At 33.2% G+C, this 12372-nt stretch overlaps 1 protein-coding gene across 2 annotated transcripts; it reads left to right on the plus strand.

Annotated features, from left to right (window-relative positions):
• The first annotated feature begins 4313 nt into the window (after positions 1-4313).
• Positions 4314-11017, plus strand: LOC126702127 (disease resistance protein RUN1-like). 2 transcript variants are annotated; one of them, XM_050400762.1, is made up of 6 exons: positions 4314-5048; positions 6942-8043; positions 8131-8472; positions 8555-9628; positions 9725-10558; positions 10733-11017. In XM_050400762.1, the coding sequence occupies exons 1-5, from the start codon at positions 4543-4545 to the stop codon at positions 9959-9961; spliced, it is 3261 nt and encodes a 1086-aa protein (XP_050256719.1). In that variant the 5' UTR covers positions 4314-4542; the 3' UTR covers positions 9962-10558; positions 10733-11017. The 2 variants fall into 2 exon arrangements, with proteins under 2 accessions (XP_050256719.1, XP_050256720.1); XM_050400763.1 differs by having other exon boundaries at positions 8558-9628.
• The last annotated feature ends 1355 nt before the right edge of the window (positions 11018-12372 follow it).

A 12372-nucleotide genomic window follows, 5' to 3' on the forward strand; every position in this document is an offset into this window, starting at 1 on the left:
TGCGATATCCCTCGATTCTGCGACCACAATCGCCTCTCCATCGCAGGAAACTATCGCATGTGCCTCGTCGAGGTCAAGAAAAAGCCTAAACCCATCGCTTCTTGTGCCATGCCCGCTCTTCCCGGTTTGTTTTCTCTCTCTCTCTTTCTTCTCACTCTTCTTGCCGCTGCCGACCCAGATGGACTCTCCTTTCTTCCCCCAAAATTCACAATTTAGGGCTGTGGTCAATACTACCTAGATTGTGAAGGAAATGATCATGGGATTTTGGGAATGAAGTTTGGGTTTGAGATTATGGGGGAAAGGGTGTGAGACTATTTTCTTTGCTTTTAGATTTTGGTGGAAAGGGGGTATGAGACTTTGGGTTTCAGATTTTGGTGGAGTGAGTGACGAAGAGAGAGAGATGGAGAGATGAAGGCCAATGGTGGCAAGGAGGTTGTGGGTGGAGGCCGACGGCGGCAGTGAGGCCTTGCACCAGGACATTGTGAGACAAAGAGATAGAGAAGGAGAAAGCGAGAGAGAGTCCGACGAGAGAGAAAATGAATGTTTTTTTTTTTTTTTTAATAACAATTTTCTTAATTTTTTTTAATTACAAAAAAAAAAAAACAAAAAAAAAAAAACCAAAACACGTCATTTTGGCTCACTTAACGGCATTAGATAACTGAGGTCTAACGGAGTACCGAATTGATAACAATTGAAAGTTAGAGGATTGAAATTACAAAACTGAAAATTAGAGGACTGAAATAAAAAAGGCTGAAAGTTAAATGGTCAGTTTTGCATTTTTATCTTTATTCATATAGAACTTATCACATCAACCTGATCCAAAAAAAAAAAACTTATCACATCAACCCATGTGAACTGCAATTTATTCATATCACATCAACCCATGTGAACTGCAGTTTATTCATATAATTGAGTTTTGGACTTTTTTTCTTTTCTACTGTAATCTTTAATTCAACTTTAGTAAATACAAAAAGTAGTGGGCCGCACTTTGTTTTTATTTTACCAGTTGATTTGTCTTTAATTCATCCCAAGTGGGCTTAAAATTTTACTCTTCTACTATTTTTCCTTATTTTTAATTTTCCATTTAGCAAGTCTTTTCATTAGTATAAATATTATCATACTTTTGATAATGTTAATTTATTGAATTATGTGACAAATAAATTTTATTAACAATATTGGTTACAGGTGCATCTACAAAAAGAATTTTTTTCAAAATTACAAAAATTGTTAAAATTCAATATAAGATCTACTATATTAACGAAATTTGAATATAAAAATTCATTTAGTAATATTATATATCAAAAAGTAAGAAAAATAAATTTTAAATGAAAACTTAATATCAAAAATTATTTCTTAATTTCTTTTAATTACAAAAAAAATAAAAATAAAAATAAAAAAACCAAAACGACGTCATTTTGGCTCACTTAACGGCATTAGATAACTGAGGTCTAATGGAGTACCGAATTGACAACAATTGAAAGTTAGAGGACTGAAATGACAAAACTGAAAGTTAGAGGACTGATAAAAAAAAAAAAAAAAAACTTGAAAGTTAAAGGGTCAGTTTTGCATTTTTGTCTATATTCATATAGAACTTATCACATCAACCTGATCCAAAAAAGAAAAAAAAACTTATCACATCAACCCATGTGAACTGCAATTTATTCATATAATTGAGTTTTGGACTTTCTTCTTTTCTACTGTAATCTTTAATTCAACTTTAGTAAATACAAAAAGTAGTGGGCCGCACTTTGTTTTGATTTTACCAGTTGATTTGGGCAAAAATGGCCCATTACCATCAATTTTGAAAATAATTTGCCCAGAAACACTGTTTCTGAACTATATAGCAACGTACCACTTTTTCTGGTACTCAAGCTTGGTGAGCTCGAGTACCATGTTTTTCTAATCCACTGTCGCCCCATATTCAAGGAGTCCTATAGTGGCGTTTTTAAGCCCTATAGTGACGTTTTCGGGCCCTATAGCGGCGTTTTTAAGCCCCCATACCGGGTTAAGGGGCCCTATAGTGACGTTTTCGGGCCCTATAGCGGCGTTTTTTTGCAAAATTTTTTTGTAAGTCCCATAACAGGTTCAAGGGGTCCTATAGTGGCGTTTTTAAGCCCTATAGTGACGTTTTTGGGCCCTATAGCGGCGTTTTCCTGCAAAATTTTTTTTTAAGTCCCCATAACAAGTTCAAGGGGCCCTATAGTGGCGTTTTTAAGCCCTATAGTGACGTTTTTGGGCACTATAGCGGCTTTTTTTTTTTTTTGAGAAGATGTTTGACCAATGAAAAGATGGTACTCGAGCTCACCAAGCTCGAGTACCAGAAAAAGTGGTACATTGCTATATAGTTCAGAAACAGTGTTTCTGGGCAAATTATTTCCAAAATTGATGGTAACGGGCCATTTTTGCCAGTTGATTTGTCTTTAATTCATCCCAAGTGGGCTTACAATTTTACTCTTCTACTATTTTTCCTTATTTTTAATTTTCCATTTAGCAAGTCTTTTAATTAGTATAAATATTATCATACTTTTGATAATGTTAGTTTATTGAATTATGTGACAAATAAATTTTATTAACAATATCGGTTACAGGTGCATCTACAAAAAGAATTTTTTTCAAAATTACAAAAATTGTTAAAATTCAATATAAGATCTACTATATTAACGAATTTTGAATATAAAAATTCATTTAGTAATATTATATATCAAAAAGTAAGAAAAATAAATTTTAAATGAAAACTTAATATCAAAAATTAAATAAATATTTTTTTAATTAATTTTTTAAAATATGAAAATGCCTCATTTAAAATTATAAATTATCGCATACGACCATGACCGGCTTATGTCTGAAACACATGAACTTAAAAAGGTTCTATAGTTGCTGTGGACTTAGTGACTCCAAAGGTTTCCTATAATTTAATTTGTTTCTTAGGTTGAAAATCGAATCAAGTTTCTGTTATGGGATTGTAGAGCTGCATGTATGTTTCACCTGCCATAATTTGGTTAAGCATGTATTGGCAGTAGCTGTGACTATTATATAGGAGTAATGCTTGGTTAGCATTTCAAAAACTGATTTCTTTCCGCCACTGAAAAGGCAAAACAAAGAGATTTAAGAGATAAAATTTCCTGCCTGGTATCAGGAGAAGCAATATGTATTTGCCTTTGGCAGCCAAACTTTTAACTTTTCTTATTTGATCTAACTAGAGTGGCAATGGGCTGCCACTGCTGTTGCTATGGCCATAGCCTGTGGCTGTGACTACAACAGAAGCAACTGACTTTACTGTGAATACTGTTGACATCTGCTGCCAACCTATGTAGTCCTGTTCCTGTCATGGACGTTCGATTCCAATATTCTATTTGTAGCATCAGCAGCAAGCCACAAGGCAAAAATATATATAACAGTGCTTCTGCTATAGATGGCCCTAAAGTTAACTGCATCTACTCAATACTCAATTGCCATCACCATTGTCTTTACTAGTGGTAACCTGAAACAACCATTTAATTGAAAAAGACCGGCTGGTGATGTGGAACAGTTTTGAAGAAGAAGGGAGAGAGAGGGACAACGAGTCCTTCCTGGCATAGCAGACATTTTATAAGTCCATTTTTATATATTTGTATAGATTTCAGTTTAGCCCTCCAAGAAATTTTGGATTACAAATAGTGTACCAATAAATCATATGCAGGCTGCAGCTTTCTTACTGTATAATCTTGTCCCCAACAAAATTAACACATAATTGTCACACTCTTTTTATATATATTTGGGTCTGATTAATGTATGGCTTAGGCGGCACACATTAATCAATTATTTTTTAAAACATTTTATGGGGATTTTTTTTTTATAGGATTTTATGGGGGAATTGATATATATATATATATATATATATAAACAGCTAGTGGGGTTAGTCAGTGCCACTTGCTTACCTAAAACTCTAAAACCTTTGCACGTGCAGACTTTTATATGCTTGTCGATACTACTATTTAAGGGGTTTTCTTTGTTTGGATTCCTCATTTTTTAGTTCAAAAATGACCCTACATCTCTATATTTAAGTAGAGACAAAACTAAAGGATATTCATCGCCTAAAAAATAGGACTACTCTCCTGTATTTTTTTTTTTTTATAGGTACTCTCTTGTAATTTTTCAAATTACTTTATCCACTTATAAATTAAATTCATTTAAAAAAAAATACTTATAAATTAGATTCTCAAAATAAAAATTATATATATAAAATAAAAACAGGAAATTTTTTTTTTTTTTTTTTGGCTACGTCCATGCGATGAGGCTAGTTTCCTTTAACAATTATGACGGTGGGTGACCAGGAAGAGGAGGGCGGCTACTTGCACACAAACACTATAATAAAATGAATTGTTGACTATCTTTCTCATAGTGCCTGCCAGTTAAAATACAGAGAATCTCAATCCTAATTTGCAAATTCATCGATAGACACTAAAATTCTCTTATTTTTGTTCCTATATTCTCCAACTCTGTTAACATTCTCTGGTTATCTGGTACATCGTTTTACAAGCTGGTGAATTTCCAGTTGCTTCCATGGCCACTCAAATAGCTTCCTCTTCCTCTTCCTCTTCCTCTTCCTCTTCTTCTTCTTGGAAATATGATGTCTTCCTTAGTTTTTGCGGTTTTGACACCCGCAAGACTTTTACAGACCATCTTTATACTGCTTTGAAACAGAAAGGTATTATCACCTTTAGGGATGATGAGGAACTTGAGCGAGGAAAATATATTTCTGCAGAACTCTTGAAAGCAATAGAAGAGTCCAAGTATGCGATCGTTGTTCTCTCACCAAACTACGCTTCTTCAAGGTGGTGCTTGATTGAACTAGCAAAGATTGTTGGATGCATGAAGGTGATCGGGTTGACAGTTTTGCCGGTATTTTACCATTTGGATCCCTCTGATGTACGGAACCAGATGGGAACTCTCGTTGAAGCCTTTGCTAAACATGAAAAAGATCCTAAGGTCAGCACTGAAGATGTACAAGCATGGAAAGGTGCTTTGAAAGAAGTGGGCAATATCTCCGGATGGCATTTACATGATAGGTAACATCTGTCTTTTGCTGAGTAATTTTGTTCGAATTATTATCAATATCATAATTTTCTACACTAAAACTCTATTGCTGACTTTCCTGTTCATTAACAAGACTAATTTTATTAGCTTTTTCAAGTCCAATCCAACTAGAGAAACTTTCAGCTTGTCCCCTAAATGTATATTATGAACTTGGGAAATTATAAGATCAAGTTGGACTTTGGCTGAAGAACCTATGAGGCGTGGTATTCTATTATTGAATTACTCAATATGGACAAAGAAAGACTAGAACTCGGTAAGACTCATACTAGGCCATGATTAGGACAATTTTGCTTAGACATATATACTTAAGGCTAAAATTTAGGTACAATACCTTAAGCACCAGGGACGGAACCAGGATTCGAATCTGAGGGGGGCAAAGCTTAAAATAATTTTTTTTTTTTTTATGAAAATAAAAACTAACATCTATTTCATATTTAACAAAATACTACATATAAAATAAGTGTTTCTTAAACATTTTAACGCATTTATCAAAATGGAACTCGGCACTATTTCAGAGGAGATCCAAAAATATATATATTTAAGGGCAAATCTTAATTTTTCAAATTACATATGTATACCAGTTTTTTTTTTTTTTTTTTTTTAACTGGGGGGTCTATTAGAACCAAAATTTAAAATTTCAACATATATATATATATATACATGCTTTTTTTTTTTTTTTTTTTGGGGGGGTGGGGGGGGGGGGGGGCAATGGCCCCCTCCTGCCCCACTGTAGTTCCGCCCCTGTTGAGCACAGTATATTTGGTTCTCGAATTAAATTCAAACACAAAGTTGCATTAAATCTAATTGTCCTTAGAAAAGATAACATTGTTTATGTTTTGTTGGTCAATGTAGTCATATATTTGAATTTAATTAGAAAAATCTATTGTATTGCACTTGAGAAACTATACTTAAGTTTTGCCAGTTTGTCCCATATATAATTAACAAGCTTATTGTATAGGCTAAAATTCGAAGACCCTAGTTGATGGGTTGGGCTTGTATCCAAGGCAATTAATTTGTTAGAGATGGGCTTTTAGGACCAACAGTTGAGTCTAAAACAGTATTTCCACAAAGAGAATTGAAAATATAGTGCCAGAACTTAGAAGTCAAGTTTGTGTGATGTGTTAGGACTTGAATCTTATTTCTTCTTCCTTGGAATTTCCGAGGAATGTTTACACTTAGGTGAAAATACAGGTTTGGGTTGTTCTCTATATTTCCGAGGAATGTCTACATTTTGGAAATAAACAGATGGGAAGCATTTTGAAAGCTGTAAATTTCAGATTCAAAAGGCTATTGGTATGATTTGCAACAGTGCACGACCTTAACCATGACACTTATCACAACAACTGATGATGACTAATCTTTTTAGCCTCATTGTCTCACTAATTCACATTTGCTGCAGAATAGCTTTGATGAGCTGGTTCTAAAAAACATCATGAACAAGTAAATAGGCCCGAAGCTTAAATAGTTCAGTGGTCTATTAGTTATCATCTTTTTTCTTATTATGAAAAAAAAAAAAAAAGACAAAAAAAGTGTACAAAAATAGAAATCAAAGAAGCATAAGACAAAGGACTAATAAAATTAAGTTCACTCTTATAACTCATTAAATAAGTAACCACATGGTTCTCTATTAGTCTGTATGATTTGCCAAACAAATCAGACCTCAAATAGTGCTATATTATACACTTTTTGAATTCCATTTTAACTACTGAACGAAATAAGATTGTATTTATCTTAAATATTTTGTATTCATAATGTGGCTAACTTTGTCTCATTTTGCTAAGATTATAGTTATGCTAACTGTTTTATGTTCATAATGTGATGAACTTTGTCTCATCAAAATGATTGTTTTGCTGTCTTCTTTGTAGGCATGAATCAATAGTTATCCAAGAAATTCTTAAAAGCATATTTACTGAATTGAATTGCAAATTCTCAAGTACTGATTCTAAGGACCTTGTTGGAATAGACTCCCGTGTGAAAGAAATGTTGGATCTATATTTGAATGAAGGGTTGAGTAGTGTTCGCTTTGTAGGGATTTGCGGGATGGGAGGAATGGGTAAAACAACTCTCGCAGAAGAAATTTATAAAAAAATTTCTAGTAACTTTGAAACTAGCATCTTTATTGCTAATATTAGAGAAGAAACTAAAAATCAATGTCTAGTTTCTTTACAAAAACAACTTCTTTCTAAAATCCTTATGGAAAGCAAGATAAACATATGGGATGTTCGTGAGGGAGTCAATCTTTTAGGGAACAGATTACGTAATAAGAAGGTTCTTATTGTTCTTGATGATGTGGACAGAGAAGAACAACTAGAAGCATTAGCAGGGAAACATGATTGGTATGGTCTAGGGAGTAGAATTATTGTAACAAGTAGAGATAGCCATTTGTTGAGAAGACATGGAATGGATGATATATATATAGCTAAAGGGTTGAATGATGATGAAGCTTTGGAGCTTTTTAGTTGTAGAGCTTTCAAGAAACCCCATCCTGAGGAAAATTATGGGGATTTGTCTAAGGATTTTGTGAATTATGCTAATGGCCTTCCTTTAGCACTTAAAGTATTAGGTTCTGCATTATTTGGTAGAAGAATGGATGCATGGAAGAGTGCACGAGATAAACTAAAAGCAGAACTTGATAGCAACATTATGGATATACTTCAAATAAATTTTGATGGGCTAATGGATACACAAAAAGAACTATTTTTAGATATTGCATGTTTCTTCAAAGGAGAGGATGTATATTGCAAAAGAGATATACTTGAAAGTTTTGGTTACTATCCAGACTATAATATTGATGTTCTTATGGACAAATGTCTCATTACCATTAATGAAATGGGAACTTTGTGGATGCATGATTTGCTACAAGAAATGGGTCAAGAAATTGTTCGTCGTGAATCTCCTAGAGAGCCGGGTGGACGTAGTAGGTTGTGGCTATATGACGATATCCTTCATGTGTTGAAGAATAATACAGTAAGTTACTAATCAAAACATGAAATTTTATATATATATTCTTCTAAAATTTCCAATTTTTATAAACTCGTCATTCTTGGTCATTAGGGAACAGAGGTAGTTGAAGGCATAGTTCTAAAAATACCTATTCATAAAGAGGAACAATTGAATGCTGAAGCCTTCTCAAAGATGAAAAAATTGAGATTGCTTAAAATTGGTAATGTGCAAGCTCCACAAGGCCTCATTAGAGGTAATGTGCAACTACTACAAGGCCAAATTAAAGGTAATGTGCAACTTCCACAAGGACTCAATTATCTCCCTAATGAGTTACGCATTATAGAATGGCATGGATATCCTTTAAAATCTATGCCCAGAAGTTTCGAACCAAACAAACTTGTTGAATTCATAATGCATTGCAGCAACATCAAACAACTGTGGAAAGGAACTATGGTAAGATTTTCATTTATGCAAATGTGTATTTGCTTCCTTTTCGTTAAGCCTTGAGTTTATCTAATTAATTATTTGTTTATAGCAGAATTTAGACGGGTTAAAACTCATAGACTTGAGTGACTCTCAAAACTTGATTGAAACCCCGAACCTTAGTGGAGTCCCAAATCTTAAGCAACTAATTCTTCGACATTGCACAAGATTGTATAAGATTCATGAATCTCTTGGAAATCTTAAATTGCTTATTCGATTGGATCTGAATGGTTGCGAACGCCTTGAAAGCTTTCCACACAAGATCAACTTGGAATCTCTTGAAATTTTTGTTCTTTCTGGTTGTTCAAGATTGAAGAAGTTTCCTGAGATTGTGGGAAATATGTCACGTTTGTCAGAGCTTTATTTGAACAAGACTGCTATCAAAGATCTACCATTATTTGTGGAGCATTTAACTGGGCTTATTAAATTGGATTTAGGATACTGCAAAAACCTTTCAAGTCTTCCTGATGCCATTTGTAGTTTGACGTCTCTAAAAACTCTTAGTTTATCTGGCTGCTCAAAACTTTACAAATTACCAGAGAACTTGGGGAATCTTGAAGGTTTGGAGGAGCTTGATCTAAGTGAAACTGCTATAAGAGAGCTACCTTCCTTAAATTATCTAAAAGTACTACATCTACATGGATGTAAAGAGTTATCACCTAAATCATCAAATAAGTTCCTCAGTTTTCCTTTAATGCACAGAAGAAGAAGTCCAAATCCCATGGCTATGTTAGAGCATTCTTTATCTGGCTTATGGTCTTTGACCGATCTGGATCTAAGTTATTGCAATCTTCAAGCAATTCCTTATATTGTTGGCTCCATGTCATCTTTAGAAAATTTAAATCTAAGAGGAAATAATTTTGTTTGCCTTCCTAAAAGCATCATTGAACTATCTAAACTGCAAAGGCTTCATTTGAGTGGTTGCACGAGTCTTCAATCATTGCCCAAGCTTCCATTAAGTATTAAAGCAATTGATGCAACAGAGTGTACCTCATTGGAAACATTATCATTCAGACCAGAAGATGAGTTTCATCCAGAATTTTGTCTTCTCAATTGTGACAAATTGATTGAGAATCAAGGCTACAGTGACATGTTGTTAACAATGTTAAGACGTTATGTCATCAAGGTCTCTCTCTCTCTCTCTCTCTCTCTCTCTCTCTCTCTCTCTCTCTCTCTCTCTCTCTCATGTAAAGTTCTAAGTATCATGATTTGTTTGTTTCAGAAACACTGTAAGCTAGACGGAGAGTCATGTGGTTTCCAAATTCCTGGAAGTGAAATTCCAAATTGGTTTAGCCATCAAAGTGTGGGAGAGTCAATAAGTGCACAAGTGCCATCAGATTTATGTAATAAATTGATGGGAATTGCTATATGTGTTGTTTTTATATTCCAAGAGCATCATCCAGTTAACCAACCTAATTGGAGATATTCCAAAATTACACATGAGCTTGTGTGTTCTTAGAGCCAACGAATATGAATGTACCATATTGAACTTTCCTTTATTTGATGAATTTTGTAAGATTAAATCGCATCACCTTTGGTTGGAATATTTTCCCTCTCTATTTTTCAATAGGGGCTGGAAACAAGCATTGAATCAAGTTGATGATAATGGATTCAGTCAGATTGAGATCTTATTTGAAACCGATGGTCTAGGCTTGGAGGTTACAAAATGTGGTGCCCATTTGGTATTTGAGCAGGATGTTGAAGATCTCAAACAAAATATGGTTAGGCCTAGCAGCTGTAGCATCACTCCTTATGACGATGATTTAGAAGATTCAACAAAAAATACCAAAATTAAGCGAAGTCATGATGACTTTGGTGGGGATGAGGCTGGACCTAGTGGTGGAGAAGGTACCTCTAACTCTAATGATGTAAACATACCACAACCAAAAAGGATTCGACACTCTAATCTAATTGAAAGATTCACTCTAAGTTTGGGAAATTTTTTTGGAAATTTAAGCACACAATTACAAGGAAACTCTGATTGTGAGGAAGAGGAATCCCCGTGAAAGTGGCAGCTTTGATGAATTTGCAGGGTTCTTTTTTCCTGATTTATGGTGTAAGTCACAGTCTCTCTCTTTCTCTATGGAACTTGTTTATAGCTGTATTTTTTTTTCTTTTTAATTCATTGGCAATTTGGCATATACTTTTTTTTCTTTTTCTTTTTTAATAATTTGTGACATGGGCCATACTAGTTCAGTAATTTGTGATTCTTATTTTTGCTACTTGCCAGATTTTGGATACGATGAAATTATTGGACTTTTTTTGGCAAGGAGATATTATCACATTGCTAGCAGGCAAGAAGATGTGTGCAATTTCTTTTGAAACCGAAGTGATAGAAGATATGTGCAATTGATTGTGTGCTCATCATTTTTGTTCAATTTTGTTAGAGGGTCGGCACTTTTGCTGCTCTATTTATGGTATTTGCTATAATTTTCCATAGGAGATTACAATAGATGCATGCCACTTCAATGTGTAATCAAATGAAAAGAAGAAAATTTGGGCCCTTTTTCCCAAAGTTGACCTTCTCTTTAGATTATTTTCAAAACAAGTTGGATAGTAATTTCGGAAAATAGTGCTAACTACAACGTTAGTATATAAATAAATACTCACACCTTATTCTAATTCATGAGAAAAACTACAAGTAAAATCAACTCAATTATTCATGGAAATAAGATAGAATTTATCAAATATATTATTCTTACTTGCAATTAATCTCATACCAATTAATTTACATGCATGTTATCATACATTTCCAAGTATATTCATTAAATCTCAAATACACATGTTTATATTCACCATTTCATGGAATAAGGAGACTTAACTACATGCTTAAATTACCATGGATTGATTTATATATTACCAAGATTACTTAATCATGTCAATCAAAGAAACATTGCAAGTTTTATTCAAGAGATGAAAAATGGGTAAGTATGGGTTAGCATGAAATCTTACATGAAAACCATAATTTAACATGTATGGATCTAATCATGTAAATCAAGTAATCAACATGTTGATTATAAATACTGGCTTCATCATATGCGCTTCGCATGTGTGGTGAGGCTTTTTACTTTTTGAGTTTATACGTTTTACTCATAGCAATTTTTCTTTTTTTTTTTTAAAAAGAAGAAGTTGTGTTAATACTTAACTACTAATGGGAGAGAGAAATATGGAGGTGGAAAAAAAAATAGGTTAGTGATAATAAAAAAAAAATGGACGTTTGTGGGGGGAAAAATGCAGTTTTATTTTTTATATTTTTTTCAAAAAGAAGAAGTTGAATTAGTATTTGACAACAAATGTGAGAGAGAAATGTGGAGGTGGGAGAAAAAACTTTTTTTTTTTTTTTTAAATTTAGCTAATAATTAGAAGTTTTTAAATTACTAATTTTACATGTTTAACTCTATGATTTAAGCCTTAGAAACTGATGAATTTGAAGATATTTTGAGTATCTAAATTGAGAATTCCAAACAAGGGAAGTCTCTTAAATAATATTATAGATAAATAAAGTCATGGATCTAATAAATATCATAAAGAAAAAGAATTCAACATTTTCGATACATTCAATTATGTTTTTTGAGATATGTCTTATCTTAAAGTTTAAAGTTTAAACAATAGATTGATAAATTTAAATAATTGAAATCATAAATTATGAAATAACATTCATCCCTATGGACGGAGCCAAGACTTGAGGTTAGAGGGGGCGGCTTTACTGTTGGTTACGTGCAGCGACTCTAGCCTCTGGCTTTGTTGCTTAACAGCTAATAGTTTTTTATTTTTTTATTTTTATGTTTTTTATGTGTGCGTCTAGGTATGAACAGAATTATTTGGTTTAAAATTTGTTAAAAAGCCAGGTTGTTTGTTTTTGGTAAAATT

This window comes from Quercus robur, chromosome 10, assembly GCF_932294415.1.
Source record: "Quercus robur chromosome 10, dhQueRobu3.1, whole genome shotgun sequence".
NCBI classification, from domain to species: Eukaryota; Viridiplantae; Streptophyta; class Magnoliopsida; order Fagales; family Fagaceae; genus Quercus; species Quercus robur.

Excerpts from the sequence above, each read along its gene's own strand:
- LOC126702127 (XM_050400762.1), top strand. The coding sequence starts at position 4,543 with ATGGCCACTCAAATAGCTTCCTCTTCCTCTTCCTCTTCCTCTTCCTCT. Across the intron at positions 8,044-8,130 it reads ATGTGTTGAAGAATAATACA|GGAACAGAGGTAGTTGAAGG; the intron begins GTAAGTTACTAA and ends CTTGGTCATTAG. Across the intron at positions 9,629-9,724 it reads TAAGACGTTATGTCATCAAG|AAACACTGTAAGCTAGACGG; the intron begins GTCTCTCTCTCT and ends TGTTTGTTTCAG.